The sequence below is a fragment of the Pagrus major genome, chromosome 23 (genome assembly GCF_040436345.1).
Source record: "Pagrus major chromosome 23, Pma_NU_1.0".
Lineage (NCBI taxonomy): Eukaryota > Metazoa > Chordata > Actinopteri > Spariformes > Sparidae > Pagrus > Pagrus major.
In genome coordinates, this window is record NC_133237.1 from 2298107 (window position 1) to 2323052 (window position 24946).

Sequence of the window (24946 nt, forward strand, 5' to 3'; positions counted from 1 at the left end):
AGTTACTGAGAGCTAAAGAAGAACTTTCTGTTCTGACTTGAGTGGTGGATTTATGAAAAGCTCATGCAGCCCAGTTTTTCCTAAGATTTTAATTGAAAATATCCAGAATGTTCATTCTGGATGTCAAACTTTACTTGTGAATACCTGAACTTACAAGACCAGTACACATGAATGGCAAAAGTGGCGTAATTTGTCCTAGGAACAATGACATTGTGGATATCTGAAATGTTCTGCAATATATCTGCAATATACTGTATATCCAGTCCAGCTATAAATGTTAAAATTATCACATTACTTTTAAAGGTGCAATTTGTAAGATTTGGCCACCTGTCAATTTATACTCCAAACAAAGAGGGGGCAGAATATCACCAGAGTAACCACTAATTGCTGCTAACTATAGCTGCCGTTAGCTAGTAAGCTCTGTTAGCCATACAGCTAGAAGTCCAGATGGTGAGCTTGGAGTACCAGGGGAGTGTTGGTGCTTAGCTAGCACGCAAGCTTTGGACCGGAATAGGCTAGAGCTAGCTGGTTAACACGCTAACTTCAGTAGATACTGTATCTCTTCAACATAATACATAGACGTCATAACGCCAAAACTAACATCCCGCAGGCAAGGCAGCCCGCCTGTGATTTTTATCTGAATCGTTACATTGTACGCCACTGATGTCACGTTTCACGTCGAATGCACCTGAAACAGTTGTAACAGAAGAGGAAACAACAATAGACCCATTGTGAAAGAAGCGTCTGTAAAACGGTGGATAAATTCTTTTGAGCATCACAACCCCCGTGAAATGTTTCGTTTCACTGTCATAATTTGAGCCATTCGGTCCAATAACATTAGGAAAGTCTAGAAGAGCTGCACGATTAAATTATTTTATCTCCATTCAAGTTAGCCGGCTCGTTGGCAATCCAGGTATTTTCATACCCGGGAAGTCCAGCTTTATTGGCTTCAAAATACCACTGAGCAGCTTTCATAGGAATGAACGGGGCTCTGCCTCCAACACTGTGTGCAGTAATAAAACATCCTTGAATAGACCACATCCCAAATTCTGAGCCTGCCAAGGTGATAAAAACCTGTGTCTACTGCGGTCAATTTCTCTTAAAAGAAACGCAGATTTTTCACATTCCCATTGCACACAAAAGCCCGATCTTAGTGGGTTTAAGTGGGATTTTTGACCTGTGGAAAAGGGGTATAAATGTCTCCTTTGTTGGGTGTTAATGTAACTTACTGTAATGTTGATGGCCGACTGGGGCTGGAGGCAGTATGTAGGCCTACTCTACTTAATAAACATAACGTTAGAGACAAGAGAGGAGTAAAGAGAGGGGGGTAACTAAAGTCGGCCTGTAAAGACGGACTAGTGAGTTGATCAGTCTCTGTGTTCAGTGTGATGCCGTTTAATGTCACCGACAACCTCTCAGTCTCATTAAGACACTTGATGGCAACCGCTGCATCAATGCTTCATTACTAAATGGTGTGACATTTACTTATGTATTTTATCTCATGCATGTGGTAACCACAGACCTTATTTCAGAGGGTTTCAGACCATCTTAGACCTTGAGACCAGGGAACTGGATGTGTAAAAATGGTAACAGATTTCTGGGTTTCAGGACTACAAACTACACCACTGTATTAGCTTATGGCTAGTGCGCAGTAGCCTAAATCCGGTTGTCTGGGGCACATAAACACTGCAGGAGTAATGCGAATAAACAGAAATGATCCTGAGGTCAAACTCCCTCAGTTTTCAAGTTTATTCTGGTTGCTGACCTGGGTTTGAATATCGTTGGAAACATTTGGGATGGTGTAAGTACACAACTCAACAAAATAAAAACCAAAGGTCTAGTCTTTTGTAGACATTTTAATGCAGAATTATATCTTTAAATTACCATTCTGACACAATATTGACTGGGAGAAATGCTAAGTTTATCTCAAATGTAATTACAGGATTAATTAAATGTTAAGACTGCTTGCCATACTATCCCGGAACAAGGCGGGTGTTCATCATGAAGCAGCTCACGCGGCTAACTGGCCCTTTAAATACGTTCGTTCATCTCCGGAAGTGTTCGTGCACAGCCGGTGACGGGCTCCGTGTGCAGCTACAGCCCAGCAGCCGTGAGGAGCCGCCCACCTCTTACTACGGCTGAAGGCAGCGAAGGAAGCAGGTGGAGGAGCACCAGTAACCACTCTGTAAACTCTCCCTTCGGACAGCAGCCCTCCTCTCTCAATGCAGGCCATCAAATGCGTAGTCGTGGGCGATGGGTGAGAATTTGTTCGGTGTTTGTTGGTTTCGGAGTGCAAATGTTGTTCTCAGGAGTGTTGTTCGCAGCTGAGAGGGCAGTTGTTGCAGGAGGGGCTGGGACTGATGTGGGGGTTTATGAGTCGACATTCACTGAAAACACCGGGATCCGTTTCAGTCCTGATAGGAGTAAAATATATGGCCATGTGTTGTGAAATGAAATAGTGTAACGATAGTGATGAAAGGAAGGGCAGGTGGGCGGTGGATGGCACACTAATAAGCACCGGCATCCAGGTACATGTCAGACGCATCTTTCAGCTACTGATTTGGTTTCATTATTTTTCATATTTTTACTCAAACCCTCTGTATATAGATCATCTGTGTAGGTTATGTGTGCTTAACTCAGATAGAAGTGGACGCTGAGGCTGCTGCTGCCGGGGTGTCTTCTCTAATGATGTAATGTTGTCACACCTACACTCCAGTCAGAGATGCTTCACCAGATACACACACTCCCAGCCAGAGGGACTGCTGCAATGCAATATCTATTCTAGGCTATCTTCGTCTTTATTCATCTACCCAGAGTAGAAGAAGTATTCTTCTCATTCAGGATTTTGCAAAAAATGTTAAGCAAAGGATAGCAACAGAATGCACTTAAAATATGACAAGTCAAATGTTTCTCATGCAGAGTGTATAGGCTGCTTTGTATGCACAGTTTGTATAAAAAATCTTCATCTGCGAAGTAACTACATCTGACAGGATTAAAGGGGCACTCTGTAATTTTGGAGAAGAAATTCAAACTCAGAATTTTAATATTAACAATATTAATGAGGTAACAATACAAACTCAGAAATATGTATTTTTTCCATAAGTGAAAAAAAAAAAAGTTGTTCTCAGAGGAAAATAAGGTCCCAGAACACTGTTTGAAGCTAGAAAGGTGGCAGGGTCCGCCACATATAAACAAAGTAAAACTACAGTGACCCTTCAATCATTCCTCCATCTTCTTTCTCATTTTCCTTTTAAATGTCATTTTCATGATATCTTCATCTTTATGTGTTTGAATTCCCTTTGTGTTTGAAAGGTTGCACAGAGATAAACATGTCTCGCCTTATCTGCATATCCCAAATTTTAGCCAGTCATTATCAACAGAGTGCACTCTTCCTTTTCCTCGTCTCTGTCTTGGACTTGGCTTTTTATTCTATCCTCTGGGCCCCTGTGTGTGTAGCCTGATATACAGAAAAACGGAAGAAAAACGGAAAGCCAACAGTCAACAACATGGATCCTTCTGCTCTTAAGTTAAAAAAGGTGAAAGGTGATGAGGGTATAATCCAATTGGTTATTTTCCTTTAAGAAAATTATTGTAGCCCTCAGTAATCTCATACCAAGTATGAAGTCTGACTTTGCCTCAATTTAATCACTGTTTGATCACTGTTTCCAGTCTGGGCCAACCAACCAGTCAAAAATAGGGAACAGTACAGGGTCAGTGGATAACTGTTGTAACATTTCTGATTCAATTGTAGTGATCATGTATGTATTTCTGTTTGTTATTCTTCTCTGCTTTCTCTAGTGCTGTGGGTAAGACATGTCTGCTCATCAGCTACACCACAAATGCCTTTCCTGGAGAGTACATCCCCACTGTGTGAGTACAGCTGCACCTTAAACTACACTAATGCCAACAATATCATTGAAGGTGGTTAGTCAGAACTTAAGTCAGGTAGTTAGAACCAAAGAAGCCTCTTGGATGAGAGGTGAAACATCTTCAAGAAACTGAAACAAGTCCAGTTGCCTATGATACAGCACTTATAGAAATATCATTTAAATTGCACACTTTACTCTTTGGGAGAAAAAAAGCAAAACTACATATATGACTACATTGTCTCGTGTCTCTCTAAGCTTTGACAACTACTCAGCAAATGTGATGGTGGATGGGAAACCAGTCAATCTGGGCCTCTGGGATACAGCAGGACAGGAGGACTATGACAGGCTCCGCCCCCTGTCTTACCCTCAGACGGTAATGCATATTACACACACACACACACATACACAAACTCTTCACAGGACATTACATAGACTTTCATTAATTTCCTTGAGACTCACCCAAACCCTAACCATATCCATTACCTACTTATCTAACCCTAACCTAAACCTAAACCTAACCCCAAACTTAAACCAAGTCTTTAATCTAAAATGTAATGCTTTAATGTTATGGGGACTTGAGTTTTAGATTTATGTCCCTGAAGGTACACACACACACACACACACACACACACACACACACACACACACACACACACACACACACTCTCTCTCTCTCTCTCTCTCTCTCTCTCTCTCTCTTCCTCAGACTTCCATGTCTACAGTTACTATTTTGACTAATAGGTCTTTGCTTTCTTTTACTCTTTATCTGACTTTTGTATCCAGTTATTTTTACAATTAATAATAATAATAATTATTATTATTAATTATTATTAATAATAATAATAATAAATAAAACAAACTTTAGCGCAGACAAATGTTCTTTTATGTCGTACAAACATTTTTCTTCATTTATGCATCCTATGCATGTTAAAATCATTGAATCATGCTTAAAAAAAAGCTTGCAGAAAAATCAGATGTCTGCGTTGTGACTTGGACTGTTTTAAACGGAGTCTGATGTTTATAACGACTCCTGGGCAGTGGCTCTTACCACCAGGCTGTCTGCCAGTGATTGCAATGCATGTCAATAGGGCTGCTTCACAGGACAACGAGAGAGTTTCTGGTGAGTAGTCAGTTGGTGTCTCTGTAGCTGACATGGTGATACAGTTTCAACTCAAGCTGGTGATCCATCTGAACTGTGCCAGTATGAGTGGCCATAAGGGGGGCCCGTCTTTATGGGGGTCATAGGGGGGGTCCAAACATTTGCCCGGTATGCCTTTTCTGACAGTGAGCCCCTGTGAGTATGTGATTGTTTGTCCTCTGTCTGTGCAGGATGTGTTCCTGATATGCTTCTCCCTGGTGAGCCCGGCATCCTTTGAGAACGTCCGAGCCAAGGTACTGATCTGTCTCAGATCATTGTCACTGTCAAGCGCATGTTGTAATTACATATTAAGTAGTCTGTTGTAATTACATATTTAATAGTGTATGTTGTAATTACATATTAAATAGCGCATGTTGTAATTACATATCAAATAGAGTCTGTTGTGATTACATATTTAGTAGTCTGTTGTACATGTTAAGTGGTCTGTTGTAATTACATATTAAGTAGTTTATTGCAATTACAATTTGAGTAGTCTGTTGTAATTACATATTAAATAGAGTGTTGTAATTATATATTTAAACAGAGTATGTTGTAATTACATATTAGGTAATCTGTTGTAATAACATATTAAGTAGCCCATGTTGTAATTACTTATTAAGTAGTCTGTTGTACATGTTAAGTAGTCTGTTGTAATTACATATGTTGTAATTACATATTAAATAGAGTCTGTTGTAATTACATATTAAATTGCGCATGTTGTAACAACATATTAAGTAGTCTGTTGTAATTACATATCAAGTAGTCTGTTGTAATTACATACTAAAATAGAGTGTTGTAATTACATATTAAGTAGCGCATGTTGTAATTACATATTAAGTAGTCTGTTGTAATTACATATTAAGTAGTCTGTTGTAATTACATATTAAATAGCGCATGTTGTAACAATATATTAAGTAGTCTGTTGTAATTACATATTAAGTAGTCTGTTGTAGCAACATATTAAGTAGTCTATTGTAATTACATATTGAATAGAGTCTGTTGTAATTACATATTAAATAGCGCATGTTGTAACAACATATTAAGTAGTCTGTTGTAATTACATATTAAATAGAGCCTGTTGAAATTACATATTAAATAGAGCCTGTTGAAATTACATATCAAATAGAGTCTGTTGTAATTACATATTAAGTAGTCTGTTGTAATTACATATCAATAATTCTGTTGTAATTACATACTAAAATAGAGTGTTGTAATTACATATTAAGTAGCGCATGTTGTAACAACATATTAAGTAGTCAGTTGTAATTACATATTAAGTAGTCTGTTGTAATTACATATTAAATAGCGCATGTTGTAACAACATATTAAGTAGTCTGTTTTAATTACATATTAAGTAGTCAGTTGTAATTACATATTAAATAGTGCGTGTTGTAATTACATATCAAATAGAGTCTGTTGTAATTACATATTAAGTAGTCTGTTGTAATTACAAATATGGCAGTCTGTTGTAATTACATATTAAGTAGTCAGTTGTAATTACATATTAAATAGCGCTTGTTGTAATTACATATCAAATAGTCTGTTGTAATTACATATTAAGTAGTCTGTTGTAATTACATATCACATATGATGTAATTACATGTTAACTAGCTCATGTTGTAACGACATATTAAGTAGTCTGTTGTAATTACATATTAAGTAGCGCATGTTGTAATTACATATTAAGTAGTCTGTTGTAATTAAATATTACATATGTTGTGATTACATATTAATTAGATTCTATTGTAATTATATTTTTAAACAGAGCATGTTGTAATTACATATTGAGTAGTCAGTTGTAATTACATATTAAATAGCACATGTTGTAATTACATATTAAGTAGTCTGTTGTAATTACATATTAAGTAGTCAGTTTTAATTACATATTAAATAGTGCGTGTTGTAATTACATATTAACACTGCCACTTCACAGAGTTGGCACTTTTTTTAGCTCAAGTATGTTGAACTGTTGATGTCTACAGGCGTAGATATGTTTCTAATTTGTCACTGCATCTTTGCTTGCCATCGACGTTTGACTTCTTCGTCATTCTTTGCAGTGGTATCCAGAGGTTCGTCACCACTGCCCCAACACACCTATCATCTTGGTGGGCACCAAACTGGACCTGCGGGACGACAAGGACGCCATTGAACGGCTGAGAGACAAAAAGCTCTCTCCCATTACCTACCCGCAGGGCCTGGCCATGGCCAGGGAGATCGGTAAGTGTGTATGTGTGTTGACTGATGTTCTCAAGACACATGGGACTGTAAATGCAATGCCTCCAATGTAACTACACAATTTGAGTTATTATACATGTATGATGTATACTCTAAACTGAGACGAGGCACTTGAGAACATGCACAAAGTCACATTCTTTGGACTGTTACAGAAAATCTGACCTGAGTCCTTCAAAAAGAAATCCACTGACCAGCAGCATTAAACAACTTCAACAAGTCATCCACAGGCTTGTTTAGGCAACCGAAAGAGACAGGGAAGGTCTCATTTTTCACATCATGTAACAATTGGCTCACATATGCCCAATAAATAAGTAATGAATATATGTAAATGACTACAAATTGTTACATAGAGCCCCTTTAATGAAAACACTCTGCATGTTAAGAAGAGAAAGTGAGAGCAGCAGAGTGATATGGCATGACTCTGTTGTTGAATTAGTGCTGAATTTACTGTATCAAGAGGGCCTTTATCATTGGCTTCAAATAACTGCTTCAAGTCAATGTTTTTGAACCTAGTGAGGTCAGTTTTCTTTATATAGCCTGAAGTCACAAATAATATTGCCCTTAGTGGGCTTTACAGTTGTTCAATGAACAACACCCTCTGTCCTTAGACCCCTGCTAATAATGCAGATGTTATTAGAAACCAGCAGACCATTATTTACCATTGCCATTTGGGTTCAATTCATTCAGTTGTTTATTTTCCATTGATTTAGAGCCCCATTAGTTTTTACTAGAATAATCGCGACTCCTCCTGGAATCCATACAAAAAAATAAATATATCTTAAAAGAATAGTTCAGCGTTTTAGGAGAAGACCCAGCTGAGACAGTGAGTTACTGCAAAATTGTCATAGTTGCACTTTGGTTTTTGTACAGATTAAACAAAAAGATATAGAATAGAAATAGAAAACCTTTATTGTTATTGTACAGAACACAACAGAATGAGGAGCACTACTTCTGATCAGTGCAGTACAGGGAGACACAAATATAAATACAAAAATAAAAGTATAATATAAAAAGTATAAAAAGCCACAGTAATCTGGAATAAGTAAATAAATAATGAACACAATGAATATGAATTGTAGTATATGAATTATTAGACCAGAATTGCAGTATTGAGTGTACTTACTGCACAGAGATAACTGTGATGCACAGCATTAAAGTAGTAATATTAAAGAAAGGATTGCACAGAGTATGGGTTATTGCACAGTGTATTAAATCTATTGCACAATACGGATGTATGTATATTGCACGTAGATATGAAGTTACTGCTCAGTGGTAGACAGTTTTACACTCATGAGGGGTCATTCAGTGGTTGTTTGAGTTTATAGTGCATGTGGCCCAGGGAAAGAAACTGTTTTTTAGTCTGGTGGTCCATGCTTTGATGGTCCTGTGGCACCTGCCAGAGGCCAAGGATGGTGGCCAGGATGTGAGGACTCCTTAAGAATGTTATTGGCTCTGCTGAGGCAGGGGGAGATGGAGATGTCATCCAGTGAGGGCAAAGGGCAACGGATGATTTTTCTGAGCTGTGTTGTTGACCCTCTGAAGAGCTCTCTTCTGTGCTGCTGAGCAGCCAACGTACCAAACTGACACACACTCTCTATGGAGGAGCGGAGAAGTCCACCAGCAGCTTCTCTTCCTGTCTGTTTTTCCTGAACACTCTCAGGAAGCGTAGCCGTTGCAGTGCCTGCAACTGCAGTGCCTGCAACTGCAGTGGTGTTTGTTGGCTCCCAGGAACTAGAAAGTGAGAACCCTTTCCACACATTCCCTGTTGATGTAGTAGGGCAGAGTCTGCTTGGGACTTTCTGCAGTCAAGAATTAGTTCCTTGGTTTTCGTGGTGTTCAGTGTCAGGTTGTTTACCTCAATGAGAAATAAGATTTAACATTTAAATGTTGTATGTTAGTTGGTTATAAAGTGTATAAACCACAGAGAAAACCAGGCATGTAAATGCACAGGTGTTACAGACATTTTGATAAGTTGTGTGTCTGCAGGTTCAGCCATTACATGCTTATGCAGATGGCAAAGAGTGCCTGTTTTGACCTCTGTGAGGAAGCTTCATTCATTCCAAAGGTGTAGAGCCACAAGTTTAATTTATGTCAAATCTTTTACCCGAAACTCACCATGTTGGTACATTTTCAAAACAAATCCTCCATAACTCTGACATTAACTATAAGGCACTTAATCTTTTACTGATAGATTACCCAGGAAAAAGACTCCACACACTGTCCACTTTACTTGCAATTAAGTTTAATGACAACAACGTTTCAGTACTTCGGTACTTGACCTTCATCAGGTTATCTTACAAGACAATGGGGGAGGCTGTCTTAGGTAGGGTTGTGGACACCCCTCAAAATCCCATCAAACATACCTGGACCAACAAATCTACGCTACTAAATGAAAACATTTTTTTTTTTTTGAATATCATAACAGGAAATGTTCATATATCAATCAATGTGTGTATGTTCACAATATAAATTGTATAACAGCATAAATGTAATACAAAAGAAGGTAAGAGCTTAAAGGAATAGTTCACTCTAAAACAAAATTCAGTCATTATCGACTCACCCTCATGCTGATGAGAAGTCCGGTGTAGTTTCTTATTCCTCAAAGTGCAGCTGGAGACCCGCGGGGGTACCCTCCGGCAGGAATAATCCATATAATGAGCGTAAGTGGCGCCCGAGACGAAAAGGTCCATAAAACTACACAAAAACTTTGTAATATTCCTCCATACTGCTCGTCCGCTGCAATCCAAGTGTCCTGAAGTGGCGACATCCAGAGTTTACTTGAAACTACGTCATTTAGTACATTTTTCTAGCCTAAACAGTCACTATGCTATATCTGCCTGGAAGCACGCTCCGCGTTCACGTGAGTCTCCCTCACAGCCGATTGCACTACGGAAGCCACGCCGGACAAGATGAACGAGACTCGCGATAGATACACACCGGTATTTACTTCCTGCTTTGAGTTACCGAGCGACACACAAACGCAAGAGGGATCTGCCTGCACTACTGATTTGAAACTTTGACACTCACAGGAGCGTGCCTCCAGGCAGATATAGCATAGTGACTGTTTAGGCTAGAAAAATGTACTAAATGACGTAGTTTCAAGTAAACTCTGGATGTCGCCACTTCAGGACACTTGGATTGCAGCGGACGAGCAGTATGGAGGAATATTACAAAGTTTTTGTGTAGTTTTATGGACCTTTTCGTCTCGGGCGCCACTTACGCTCATTATATGGATTATTCCTGCCGGAGGGTACCCCCGCGGGTCTCCAGCTGCACTTTGAGGAATAAGAAACTACACCGGACTTCTCATCGGCATGAGGGTGAGTCGATAATGACTGAATTTCGTTCTAGAGTGAACTATTCCTTTAATGTGTCTTCAAGAGCCTGTCCTTGAACAAAAAGGACATAAAATTAGGCAAGTGTATATATATACATATATATATATATATATATATACATGTATACATACATACACATACCCACATACACAGATCTAGGCTATGAAGAAGCCGATTACGGCAAACTATAACTTGAAACAACCATATGACTGATATGTGCCTCATCCAAGTTTAAATAGAGAGAATGTAAAGTAACAACTGCAGCAAGATAAAACATAAATCTAAAAATATTCTTTAAAATAGCTGGTGGTATTGATGGATTTAAATACATGCAACACTTCCATGTCCATACTGTATGTCCTTGGTTGGCAGGTGCTGTCAAGTACCTGGAGTGCTCTGCGCTGACGCAGCGAGGACTGAAGACAGTCTTTGACGAGGCCATCCGAGCTGTCCTTTGCCCTCCGCCTGTCAAAAAAGGAGGCAGGAAATGCACAGTGTTCTGAGGAGGAGGAGACAGTAGATCAAGCCACCAGGATGCAATTCCTTTGGTCAGTCACACTGTATGGATGGAGTACAGCCAAGAGGGAACTTCTTTGAAACAATTCACTGTTTGTACAGCAGGAGTTGATCTTTACTGGTCTAAAGCAGGCTGAGGACTTCAGCTGGTGGGTTAAAGATAGCAAATTTCAGCCTACTTTTTTGGTAAAAAATTAATTCTGTGTGATGTCTGCCTTAAAACAGTGATAAACTTGTAATGTCTCTTAGACAAATGGAGAAATTGAATAAAGTCACTTACTCATCACGAGAAAGGGATTTTATTCATTTTCAGGTGGGTATGTAAAATTATTTTGCACTCGTGTTTAGCCTTGAAACCTGTAAATAAAACACCCAACGTACAAAACAAGGACACAGACCCAATATACATGTAATCCCTTGTGTACACCTACTTTTTACTTTTAATTTTTTTATATTTTTATGCAAGCAAGTTTTGATGATTTTGTTGAGATGACTTAATTTTGTAAGGGTCTTATCTTTGTTTTGTTTTATTGCAACAACCTGCACAATTTCAATAAGAAGTAACCTGAAAATGCCTGCGATTAGCAACATGCTAAGTTGAAAAAGTGGAGTTCTCAAACTTGCAGCTGGGGAGCCAGATCTACATTTTTTTTTTTTAAATGATTTTCAAATTTGGGCCACAAATGAATTTGAGATTTCTTTCCTTTGATTCGTTTGATTTTCTTGTAAGTAGGGTTGGTTATTGTTTGAAGTTTATTGATTCCATTCTGCTTATCGATTCCGGTTCTTAGCAGTTCCCAGTTTTGATTCTAAAACAGTGTCTTAACTGCATGTGAGCGTTCAATGCAGTACGATGTCAGGCGCTCACTGTCCACACTCAGTCTGTTAAATAAGCATTCTGATATGCACCATGTACCTATCAGCTGTGTGCTGGAGATCAGATTGGAGACTGACCACTCAAGTAAAAGAAGGGAAGTTTGCTAATGTCTGCTACGTTTGTACTTTTTAAGCAGAAAACACACTTTATACCGTGATGCCTAGATGTTTCTCTACTGGAAATGACAAACAACATAGCCAACAGCCAGTAGAGATGATGTGTTGTCTTACCAGAAACCTTCAGCTCCCTGGAAATCAGGTTTATAAATCCACTGTTCTTCATCCATGAGTAACAGGAATGAGAATTAGAAGCGGGGCTTAAAACAGCGCTGCGCTGCTGTGTCACCCACAGCCAATTAGGATATCAGTAAACAATTAAATAAAGCTGATTTTGTTGCTGACACCTGCTCACGCCGCATGCAGTTAGGGCATAGCATTATATTATTAAAACAAAAAAGGGGTCAAGATTAGATTAGATAAATGAATTTGCTCTGTCCTTCTAAGCATTTACTTTAATTGTCACTGTTTTATTAAATAATCCTAGTCTCAGCCTTTTAAACTAAACATTCACAAAGTAAATACATAAAATGAAATTGTATGACTTATATTGTATTTCTACACAATGATGGAAAAGATTTGAAGTGAAAAAACAGTGCTGGCCAAGAATCACACAGTTAAATAGTAATCAGATATAAATCCACTACAGCAAGAAAAACATCAGAATGAATGTCAGACTGAACCAAAGTGAATAGAGCCTGGCCCGATGCTGCACAGAAAACATGTCAGCAGATCAAATACTGTATGCTACTTAGGCTGTCACAGTTAGACAGAGCATGAAACAGCAGCCGAGGCTACACAAAATGTGACAAAGACAGCACGCTTTCCAAAACGAGCCGACTATTAACATGTATTCAAACCCACATTTGAAGATCATTCTGCCAGTTGTTGTTGAAAAGTTGTTGACACACACTCATCAAACACTGATTAGTCAGTTAGATTGACACCTTGCTGCCTTAAATGGTTGGCCCACGTTGATGTGCAACCTGACTTGCAACTAATTAGCTTCCCACATACATTGCACTTTGCCTTTTTTCTTATATAAAGTGAAGGCACACTTTTGAGCATTTGGCAGTGTCCATCTCTCACACTGTTGTTCCATTAGCTGGGCATGCTAGTATCTAAACAAAGTGACACGCTGCTGCGTTGATGCGTGACATAGACAGCTATTGGCGGATAGGCAAGGTCTTTGCAGAAATTGTATGTAGCCTTTGTTTGGTTAAAGCATTTAGGAACCAATAAGCAAAATCAAAAAAAATTTTTTTTTAAAAAGTTGCCAGATTCTTGAATCTTCATCTTGAATTTGGATTTCTAATATGGAACCAAATTTCTGTTCCCAACCCTGAGTAATAATGCTGCAAAATGGAGCATAAAAAAGGCACGTTTTGGTATTTTAAATCATTTATTATATGTATTTATTTCATATCTGATATGAAACCAGTTGTTAAGCTTTTATATGTTTACAGGTTATATTATCCTTAGGAACACGACTTTTACCATTTGAATCACTATTACGTGTGGTCCAGGGGTGCCCAGAGTGGAACTTGGAGATGGACCATGGGCTGAAAGCAAGTACCTATTGTATTTTTACTGATTAAGATGCAAAATGGTACTGTATGGAAGCTCTAAGAGGCAAGTGGGAAAAAAAATATCTGATGATGTGTTTTCAAAGTTTGTTCCAAGTTGTTTTGTCTGCTGTGTGTGTGGCTTGAGAACAGGATTTATCTTAATTCCTTTAAAAAATGTTCACTTGCCTCTCAGGGCTTTCGTAGTTCTAGGATCCCAAGTTCCTCTATTCGACTCACTTCCTGCATCACCCACTGTGCTCAGATTATGAAAAATAATTCATATTAATTAGGGATTATTAGGATTAGGGATACATATTTAATGAGATTTTTACCTCACAAAAAAATTAAGCATAAGCAGTGATGCATATTATAATGTTTTGACAGAAACATCAAACCTTATGACAGGCTACCTTTGGCCAGAACTGTGATTAGTTTCTGATCTGCTTTCAAAGCAGCCCAGCAGAACCCTAAATAACTAGCACAATTGAAAAAAAATTGCCTGTTTAAAACTTTATTGAAATGATAAGTGTGGTTTTATTCTACAGTTTTCTTCTTCAAGAAATCCAATGAAAAGACCAAAGCATTGTGTTAGCCTGTCTTTCATGACTTTGATCTTCCTTAATCAGTCTCTTGCCCTCAGCTCAAAGCCCATTGGTTCCTATTGAATATGTTAATCTTTAATAACGCCTCACAAATATATAGTTTTGTTTTTTTAAAAAGATCCTGTAGATCCGTAAAACAGCTGGATTCTCTAGTTTTTAAAAGTGCAATATCTAAGAACCCTCCACATGTGGGTGCGTTTTGACTGAGTGCAGTGAAAAATTTGAAAGAGACTTCATTTTTGGAGAAATGCAGCCCGACGTCGTGTTGCGGGGGCCAATCATGTAAACTGGCAATCAGACTTGCAGCATGAATGACTGAAATATAGTGTAGTGAAGCGTAGTGTATCATGTGTATTCACTCAGTTTGGCATTGTGCAACAGTTTAAACACTTTTTTCCAACAGTGGATGCTGATGATCACTGTAGGACCAGCGTGTTTAACATACTCTGGCAGAGGCATGACCAGAGATCAGAGGCAGAGCAGAACGGGTCAGTAGTGGGGCACGTTATTTAGCATTATGCTACAAAGGGAAGACACTTTCACCTGTGATCACTCGGTTTGGTCTTGTGCCCCAACACAGCAATGATCTGCCTCGCATCCTGGTTGTTTACTGTTATTTTTGATCTGTCCATGTGGACAAACAATCACTAGTAGGACCAGCATGCTTGTAGCATAACAACAGAGCAGCTTATCCTACAAACTGATTGGTGGGGGTTAGTAAAGTTCACAACACGTCACACACATGGGCCATGGAGAAACACTCCCACACTCCCATTTAGTGTTTACACCACTAGCACAGGAGCTTTCGACTGGGATGGGTAGCGGCTATTGCACCTTTAACAAAAGTAGCTCAAACATGAGGAAATCGTACATTTGTTAAGGACTACTTTCAGTGGCGGATTAATCCATTTGTCTTTATCTAGTGAGTATTAGAGGCAACAGGATGCTGTGTGTGGGACTGAGTCCAAGTGAGCCACAGACTGTGTTCATTGTAATGAAGGAATTTACCACCAAGTGGAACAATATGGCTCACTGAGTGTGTTTAGTAGTTTTTTAACAGCAGTGGAGCTCTATAGCACAGAGGAATGAGATATACAGTATATATAAGATACCATACACACACAACTTGTTAGTATTTTGGTCTTTTCATGGGATTTGTTCACTGTCTCAAACATGTTTATCCCAAAAAACACTTGTTTTCTTTTCTTTCCTGGGTCAATTAAACTGTTATGTCATAAGACCAGGGACACCTGTCATCCAAATGTTCCTGGATCAGTGACTAGTAACTTTGCTAACTCATCTTTTTCACTCAGCAACATGCCAATGTATCAGCATGACAAGCAGAGCCCAACTGGTCAGAATATTATAAAATATAAGTACCAGAATGCCTCTGTATCTTCTAGGATACCAGTTTATACACATAACCCACAGAGAGCACACTCACTCCTCAAATGTAGAATCTACCCACTGCTCCTTGAATGAAAAATGTTAACAATGTGCCGTTAGTTAAGTGTGTTTTATTGTTTTTTGTTTTGGGAACCATCTTGCCAAATGTGAAAAACAGGACCCAGACAAGACCCCCTTTAAAGGTTCCCAACAGGACAGTCAGTGAATGATTGTTTGGTTGTTTCAGTGTAATTTCATGTGAATATGTTTGAATGAATGAGACAGGCAGCAAAAAAAAGTTATGTAAGTGTGTGGGATTTTATATTTTATTGTTAATTACTTTTGATTCTATATTTTCCTATAATTTTTAATCAATCACAACAATGATGCATTAAAACACCTTAAGGGGATGGTTTGTTTTGAGTACCTGTTGAAATATTGCCAAAAACTGTCTCAGTGTACATACAAATGTATTAAATGTTTCAATTAACTGAAAGAAAATGCCATTTTCAGTTCTTTGTCTTTAATGAGGCACAGTAGCATGATCCCAATTAAAAGTTTATTTTCTAATTAACAGGTGGTACCGCTCAGAAAAGAAAAACATTTTAGAGAAAAGCTGTAGTATTTTGAGAATAATTTAAAAATATCATAGGTCATAATATCAGAAATCAGAATATTACCGACTAGAGGACAGTTTAACATATATCAAACCTCCATGGTCATAGTTGGCCTTGCCTGTAGTTGGAGGTGTCCTGTCAACAGTTTTACAGACATCTGTTGTATGATGGTGCTCAGTGGGGAAAATGTTTTTTGGGCTGCAGGGGAATTTTTGGCCACTGGGTAAAATGTAACAAAAGGCTGAGTGGCCACCTCCCATGCAGGTCTATCATAGAGTGCTGAAGTCACGCTCCTTCTGGTAGACCTCATGGCATCTTATTTTGGGAAAAAAACAACTGTACAGGAGTCGATAGGGAGAGAAAAATACCTTTTTGATTCGTTTGAGTTGTGTCATGAATCACACATATATTTGTCAATTAAAAAGATCATTTTCCAAGTCAATTGAGTTTCAGTTTGTCGTAATTAAAGTAAAATCTCATGTAGTTTTGTGTTAAACCACTCAGTGAACTACATCGTCTCACTCAACACGCGTCACCAGCATGGCCGCCAACCAGGCTCAGAAAAGCCTACTAAAACAATGAAGATCACAATAAATGTGTTCATACTGACCAGATTTATTGTGATTTTAGTTATGTAAAAGGAGAGTTGGTCAGTTCTGTGAGCTGCTAATATACAGGAGCAGCTCTACAATGTTTAAGTTACAGGTTTTGGTGAAACTTTAACGAGACAACTTCACTAACGCGACTGGTGGCTGTGTAGTCTTTATAATGACTGTTCACAGTCTGATATTTTATTAGTTTGATGACAAACTGAGACTTTCTCAATTTGAAAAATGATCTTTTAAATTGACAAACATGCCGCATGGCACAATTAAAACGGGATCAATAAATTATTTGTCTCTCTCCATTCACTACCATACATGTTTCTTCTGAAATAAGGTCCCACGGGGCAAACAGAAAGGGGCGTGACTTCGGCTCTCGATACACATCATGGTAAAGCTGCGTTAGTCTCATAATATTGTTACTTTTCCAGTGAAAATTACAACTTTATTTTCACGAGGACTTGTTATTTCTTTAAGTATTTCAACTTTATTCTGTGATTATTCTTCAATCACAGTGACACCTCTAAGCCATCAGGTGAGTGCATATTTATGATACTGTAAGCATGTTTTGGTATTATAAGGGACTTTCCAAGCTACTTCAGTGTCCTTCAGTGCCTAACTGGAAAACATTCATGGATATTCATATATCTCTCATCTGGGGTCATAAACTTGACATTTAAATATTCTTTCAGTTGATATGGTGTGCATGACTCCAAATGTATACTGTATAATGGCTGAAGCTGCAGCAGGAGGATGGCTTTCTTATCGCCATGTGCACAGTACCAGTGCACATGGCTGTAGTGTTTAGAAATTAGTGAGGTCCAGATGATTTTTTTTCTTAATCAAGCCTTTTTTTTTTAACAGAGCTTATATGTGTTACTGAACGCTCTTGTGTTAAATTCTAAAGTGGCAGTTTGATTTAACGACCACCACCTGCATGTTCTGTATCATCTCCTGCTGGTGTATTTATTTCACACGGTAAGTAACTTTAATTTTTCCACATTTTGATGTAGTAAGTCTAAATTTTGATATCATAATACTTACATAAAAAGATTTTTGAAATGACCTTTAGAAGAAATTTAAATACTTTGGACTTCACAGTATTTTAACCTCTTATCGCTGTTTTCTATTTTATGCACTCCATTACAATCATTTTTTTTCCCGTGGCAGAAATAAGTTTCCATAAAACCGTGGACATTTCCACACTGGAATAATGAAATAGACATCTACCCTGTCATCAAAGCAGGAGATGCAGTGTTTTATTAGAAAAAAACTGTTTATACAAGACTGATTACACATTATTGTACAAAACATAAAACCACAATGTCCCAGTTCTGGAAACAATCACTCATTTCACCTATACACATTAAAAACTAACTAACATTTTTCAATACTTATACCTGTAATTTGCTATGCAGCAGCTCTTCTCTGCCAAGTGATGACTTATTTAGGAGCACACAGAAGAGAAATCAACCATGATCACATGCCTGTCAAATTCAATGTCAGGAAGTCACTGCCTGTTTAACTTTGGCACTGGAGTACAAGTTGAAGGATCCTGAAGTAGAGTTCAATAGAGACCAGGCGGATCCATCTCACCAAACTGGGGGCATGATCCAAGTCACAGGTTTAAATGATCAGTCGTGGTTCCAACAGGGAGTCCCACCGTTCTGTCACCTATGTGAGGAAAGTGAAGACGTTACTTCAACTATGATTACGCTAAGATTTAAAACAACATCAGCATGACTATTACAGAGAACAATACCAAAAACAGAACCCAAATGACAACAACTGCTACTTTGTGCACATGCCGATGATTTTGTCCACCACTTTCTCCTGTTTGGATGAGTAACTGAAAAGAGGGGATCACTGAGTGAATGAGTTCACTCAAAGTACAGTGAGGGGGGCTAAAACCAGAAGCACCACTGTCATTCAATAAATAAGCTGTATTGATAAATAGAACATCTTTCATGGTTTACTTGTACAGATGACAATAGAAGGGAATGTAAAGTGAATAGCCGTCTTTCTTACAGTGAGTGTGATTTTGGTTCTGTCAACTTGAGCATTTGTTTTAAATACAGGCTCATTCCATGCCATATAAAAACTTTAATTTCACAGGACTCCAAATACTTTGTAAGTGAGGATTTTTTTAAATATGAAAGTCAACATTTCAGCATTAAATTGAGGTTGGAAGGAATTTATGCCATTGTGCCAGTACGACACCAAAAGCGACCGTTCCACTGACATGATGCTCTTAACCTGCAGACACAGCACAGTGTTAGGTTCATGGATTAACTGTTGTTCATCAAGAAATAGTTCCGGCACCTAACTTCTACTAAGGGGTGTATTATATACAGTATATATTTTCATCTCACTTTTCATCCAAGAAGGCAAATAAGCAGGGTTCCAGTTACTTGGGAGCCAATGGGTGCCCCATGAAAGCAATAAAATCTTACATCTGTCGGGGTCCCTAATACTTTAAAAAAAAAAAAATTTCAAAGTAATGAAATGAATAATTTTTACAATCATGCTAAAAAATAGGTTTAAAGAAACATGTTTTCCAGAAGAAGTACACACAATATTCTCTGAATGACACATTATGAAGTGTAGCCAGTAACAGTAATATCCCAGATAACTGTACAAATCACGTGATTTTAAGAGTTATTGCTTGAAATTTAACAAACTTTGTGAAACGGCTACGGCAAATTCTCAATCATAGGTGCCCTCTCGTAATTTGGCATCAAACATAATACGTTTCTTTCCTTGTAAAATGTGTCAGTTTGTCGCCTCATCGCTGTAAAAGCCTGTCTGTTTTTTGTGCGCATCCTGTCTGATTCCTAGGCTGAAGAGTGTCGTCCCTTCCAGCAGCTGTTTAAACACACTGTTTCAACTGATTTCACCATTTACACCCACTTTATTTTATAACTACTTTTTTATTTTACATCAACAAATTATTTACCAGACCCCCACACAGATCAGATTATACCTCCAACCCCGCAAATAAGCACATTGGCCAAAGCTGAACTTTCTCTTCAGGAAGTGCTGTTTATGAGTTTATTACTAAATAAATTAGCTATATCCTTGGACATACCCGTGAGCCCCTGGACACTGCGTACTCCACGCTCTCTGAGCCATCGGGGTTCTGATAGACCAGGTCAAACTTGCCAGGCTCTACAGGAGCTGATGGAGAAGAGGTGTGTTGTGAGTAATCACTAATGTTTGGAACATTCTGGAAAATACTGTACAATCTGCTTTAGTAAAATACATTTAAAAATGATTTCCTAACCTATGACATCCATTACCAGTATCCATAATACTGTACATTCATGGTCGACTTAGTGTTACTTTTAAATACCAGTGATTCAGACTCTGTCTGACTCTTAAAAGATATTTTTCTGCCAAAAAACGATCTTTAGCATCTTGATTTATCCACTCTGAAACAGGCATGTTAAAGGTTATACTGTATGTGTCAGTGGTGAAAAGGTCCTTACCTTGAAAGGCATTATGTAGTTGCAGCTCTATCTGTTTGCTGGTGTAGTCAAAGCTCACAATCTTTCCCTCCTAAAAGATACATCAACACGGTCAGTCAGTTGTGTAGTGATTCCAGTATGAACAAACATCCAAGACTTCATTATGACACTCCCTCCAAGGGCCTTCCCAGTAACATGAGAGCAATAGGCAGAGCTGTGACCAGCGCTTTGGATTACTGCAGCATGATTGACTGCACTCACCTTATAATCTGATACCTCTGGTGTATAGTTCTCAGTTAGCTCCAGCAACTGTGAACACACACAGATTTTTTTCAGCATTAAGACTTGGTCACACAGTCGACATTCATCCACAAATCTTTGTAAAACAATTGGGTCTAGTTGGTGAACTACTGTAGCCCTTGCTATCTGCTAACACACTTGCCAACTGGCAACATGCTAATGCTAGTCAGTCACAACTCAAACTTCTTTGTGTATTCTTTGCAGTGTGCCGTTTACTCTCCCCTGGCATTTTGTAAAAAGAAAGTTATTGAAGAGGGGAAAAGAAGACTTACCTTGAAGGCAATCGTCTGTCCCACCTGTGGAGGCGCAGCTAGCAGGGGCATAGAGCTGTAGTCCTTTTTGGGAGCACTTCCTGCTGCGTTCTACATACAGAGATATACAAGACAAAGATTATTAATGCCTTTTCATACACAGTATTTCAGGTAATGCATGTATACATTTACACAACAGGTGTATTTTTACTGCCACTAAGAAGATAATGTGACCGAGGCAAGACTAAACACATTCCCATTTCTTATTAATGTAGCTGACTGTTCGATAAACCCCTCCCCCAAACAGTGATTGTCCAGTCAAGTCATAGCTTTGCAACCGTAACCAGGCATGGCAGGCCCATTTAGCTTTGGATTTCTCCACATGACACAACAGGAGACACAGAGTACCTTGGCCTCAATGATACAATTAGTGTCAGGGATCAATTATTACAACCTTAAAAACTGAACTATTGTTATTGAAATCAAAGTTACAGTAACAATAAATGACACACCTGGAGGACCACCGACATGTTGGTCAGAGAATCAGTCTGGTAGGAAGGCTCCTTGGATTCATTATAGCTGAACTCAAAGCTGCCATTGTGCCCTCTGACGTCCCCTCTCCCTCTACCCCTTCCTCCAGGGCCACTGTGCCAGTTCTTGCCTCGGCCGAGGCCTCTCTGAGACAACTGATTTCCCACACCGCGGCCCAGCTGCTGGATCGGCCGGTGGATAACAAGCTCGATCTCCTCTTCACTGCTTGAGGTCCCGGGGTTCATGTTTTTGTCACCAGGAGGCACTTTGCTGGCAGCCTGTTCCTGTGCAAGGTGTTTGGCCTGTGGGACAGGAGGAGGAGCCTGCTGAGACTTTGAGTTATCACTTATTCTTCCTTTGGGGGTCGTGGAGGTTAAAGGTTTGTTTTTTGGTGGGGCTTTGACACTGTTAGCTTCATCAGAGGAGGAGGAGGAGGATTCTGAAGAGGATGATGAAGGAGGCTTTGGTTTTGTCTGGGTGGGTTTGGTGGTTGGAGGTGCCTTGGAAGCAGCAGGGGTGGATGCTTTCGGTGTTGGTTTTTGGGCAGCTGTTTTTTTAGGAGCTTCATCCTCCTCACTACTGCTACTACTGGAATCTGAAGAGGGGACATTCTTTGTTTTTGCTTGTGCCACTGGGGGCTTCTTGCTGCATTTAGCTGGCTCTTCTACCCTAACTGGGGTGTTTTTGGTAGAGGCAGCAGGTTTGGGGGTCACAGTAGGGCCACTTTTATCTGCCTTCTTTCTTTTCTTCTTCTCTGTGCACTTTACTTGTGACATCTTAGTCCTCTCATCACCTGCAGCCTGCTTGGCGTCCCTCTCCAGGCTCTCCTCGCTCCCTTTTTTCCTCTTCTTTTTCTTCCATTCCACATTTTCTCCTGCACCATTCTCCCCTGTGGGTCTCGATCTCTTTCTGCCCTTTTCACTTGCTGAGTCTGGATAGCTGCTGTTTCCATTCACCTGAGCCAGACAGTCCACCTTCACCCTGGGAAGCAAAGAGTGAAGATAAACAGCTCTGGAGGATTTGGAAACACATCTTTAAAAAGGCGCAATATGTACGAATTGGTCACCTGTCAAATTCATACTCCAAAGCAAATGGGGGCAGCATAGAACCCAACAGCCAACTGCTGGTAACTGTAGCTGTCGTTAGCTAGTTAGCTCAGTTAGCAGTAAAACTTGTGGTCTAGGGTTAAAGCTCCTAAAGCGTCGCACTTGGGGATTGACTCTTCTCAACTGGCAGGACGGTGGCGAGCGGAGCAAGCTACTGCTAGCATGAGTTGTTCAAAAGTTTCAGTTTCAAGCAAAGTTTCATGCTGTGTCGAGTCTTCTTAGTGTTTTAAAAATAGCGATTTTGATGCTACCGTAATGTTGCCCCTAGCACGCAATTGAAAATGATTTTGACCCAAAAACGAAAATACGGCAAATCTCAAAAGTGGCTTTTTCGTTGTAATTATGCTTTTACACAAAGGTTTGACTCGGGTTCCTTCACAAAAAAAGCCTAGGTTGCATTTTGGCGAGAATTTCACTTTAAATTGCTGTAGTGTAATTATTTGATGGACTACATCAGATTCATGTGCAGGGCTCGAGACTTACAGCGTCCTGTCCTGCTGAGGGCAATAAAAAAGGTGTCTGAGACGAACAGAGGTCTTCCCCAGGAAGACTATTTACACCCGCTTTTAAGCCAAAATCTTGATCTTAATCCCCTGACTTTCCATCAGCAAGGGGGGGAGGAGATGATGACTGGATTTTACTTTTTGGTTGAACTGTTCCTTTAATTCACTGGCTATGAAAACTGTAGAAGGAAAAGCTAGTAAGTGGACCTTGAGTTAAAAATTATTTGGGCAAAATTAAAAGTGATGATGATGATGATGATGATGACACAGAATCACAAAACTCCACGCCTGTCCTTGCGAGGGGCCCCTGAATCTTCAGGTGTCTGCTACAGATGACCTGAGAGCTGCCACATCACGTGACGTCATGACCGTGTAGCCAGCACTTTGTTGTGAGTGACACGAAAAGCACACGCACCTGACGCTGTCGTTGTCCCGCACCACAAAGATGCTCTCAGTGTGCGGCAGGTAGCAGTCCTCCATGAAGAGGCTCAGGATGCTCCCGCGGCTGAACTCAAACTTCTCTCTGATCACACTCTCCAGATCCGCCACCACGCGACATGCGTTCAAGTCCACGAGCAGCCAGCACATGCGGCAACCAATGACAGCCGGCGGCGGGTAGTCAAAGTATAAGCGCACGCGGATGAAGTTATTACTGTGAGCAGCCATGACACAGGACATACAGCTCGTGCGTTCCGCCGGCAACAACAGTGGTATTTCCGGTGGGGCTTTTCAGGATAAGAATGTCAAACTCCTCCTTCTCCTCCTCTTCCTCCTTCTTCTTCTTCCTCTTCTTCTTCTTCTTCGCAGTAGATTGGCAGACAAAAAACACAAAAACAAAAAAAAGAACGAAATCCTTTAAATTAGTCCTGTTTCCTTCATAAATAGTCTCAAACGTGTTTATGTTCCCTGTAATGTGTCTCCAATCAGACTTCCTACAGTGAAACTGACTTTAGCTCCTTTTAATGTTGATGCCAGTACCCAGCATGTTCGCAATCATTCCATCATTCGTCGTGAGTGATCATGATAAAAGCTTTGGAGTAGCTGAGTAAACTCAGTATATTAATATCTTATTGACGTTTTTGACATGCTCTGATGGCTTTGCCCTATGTGAAAGAGAGAACTAGACGACTTACAGAAAACGACTTTTGGAAAATAATCGGCCAATCAACAATAGTAAAGCCATTAGTTACAAATTATGGACTGTTTCAAGATATAGTCCACTTTGTACAATCCATCAGTGCTGCACTCTTTATAATGTATGCATTTACTGTAATCACGTATGTTGTGAATGTTGTAGGGTCTCTTTTTCTTACAAATAAAACAAAGTAATAATAATAATAATAATAATAATGATAATGATAATAATAATAACGTCAACGGTTTTGATTATTTCAGTATTTACATTATTTTGTTTTTTCGGGCTTTTCTTTTGAAGCGCCAACTTTCAACCGGATGTCTGGGTCACATGTGATCAGGGACGCTAAGGCTTTCACAACATTGCCCTCTGTTGGCGTGGAGGCAGTTATTACAAGCTGATACAGGTGTGGATCTCTTCTCTCACAGCTGGTTCCTTTCTCGGGGAGGACCACAGAAAAGGTAGAAAGGAATTATACAAAAATATGTCACTGCTAACTGATTTGCTCAGCAACAAATGTAAATAAGCAGATGTATCTCCGTCCCCTTTGAAAAAGATTTTTTATACATGGTTTACTGTAATAAGAGCAAAACAAGAGGCAGAAGCTGTGAACTCACATCTTTATTTTGACGGTCTTACATTGCCTCCAGAGGTCACGGGGCATCTGCCCCATCTGCCTGACCCCTGACATTACTGAAGCACTTACTTACATTAAAGAAGTATAGTCTACTGCATGTTCATTTTATCAAGTACACTTACGTACAGTTCAAGTATATTTCATAGTCTACTACTTTATGTAGTAAGTACAATAATATCAATGTACTAGTAGTATTCTTGCAAGTGTGCTAC

General features: G+C 39.3%; 2 protein-coding genes across 2 annotated transcripts; one reads left to right on the forward strand and one right to left on the reverse strand.

The window, feature by feature from the left end:
* Positions 1–2169: 2169 nt before the first annotated feature.
* Positions 2170–12282, forward strand: rac3a (Rac family small GTPase 3a). The gene is made up of 6 exons (XM_073494228.1): positions 2170–2257; positions 3799–3870; positions 4125–4242; positions 5199–5261; positions 7065–7224; positions 10953–12282. Exons 1-6 carry the CDS (start codon positions 2223–2225, stop codon positions 11081–11083), a joined length of 579 nt encoding a protein of 192 aa, XP_073350329.1. The 5' UTR covers positions 2170–2222; the 3' UTR covers positions 11084–12282.
* Positions 12283–18033: 5751 nt separating this feature from the next.
* coil (coilin p80) lies at positions 18034–23645 on the reverse strand. The gene is made up of 7 exons (XM_073494529.1): positions 23378–23645; positions 21335–22334; positions 20844–20933; positions 20533–20580; positions 20293–20362; positions 19893–19981; positions 18034–18478 (listed from the first exon to the last, which is right to left on the reverse strand). Exons 1-7 carry the CDS (start codon positions 23638–23640, stop codon positions 18431–18433), a joined length of 1608 nt encoding a protein of 535 aa, XP_073350630.1. The 5' UTR covers positions 23641–23645; the 3' UTR covers positions 18034–18430.
* Positions 23646–24946: the final 1301 nt, after the last annotated feature.

Bases quoted from the DNA above. Each gene is read 5' to 3' on its own strand.
- rac3a (XM_073494228.1), top strand. From the start codon at position 2,223: ATGCAGGCCATCAAATGCGTAGTCGTGGGCGATGG. The intron at 2,258-3,798 runs GTGAGAATTTGT...TGCTTTCTCTAG, and splicing joins TGCGTAGTCGTGGGCGATGG to TGCTGTGGGTAAGACATGTC. The intron at 5,262-7,064 runs GTACTGATCTGT...CATTCTTTGCAG, and splicing joins TTGAGAACGTCCGAGCCAAG to TGGTATCCAGAGGTTCGTCA.
- coil (XM_073494529.1), bottom strand. From the start codon at position 23,640: ATGTCCTGTGTCATGGCTGCTCACAGTAATAACTTCATCCGCGTGCGC. The intron at 22,335-23,377 runs GTGCGTGTGCTT...TTTGCTTCCCAG, and splicing joins CGGGACAACGACAGCGTCAG to GGTGAAGGTGGACTGTCTGG. The intron at 19,982-20,292 runs GTAAGGACCTTT...CTTCTCCATCAG, and splicing joins ACTACATAATGCCTTTCAAG to CTCCTGTAGAGCCTGGCAAG.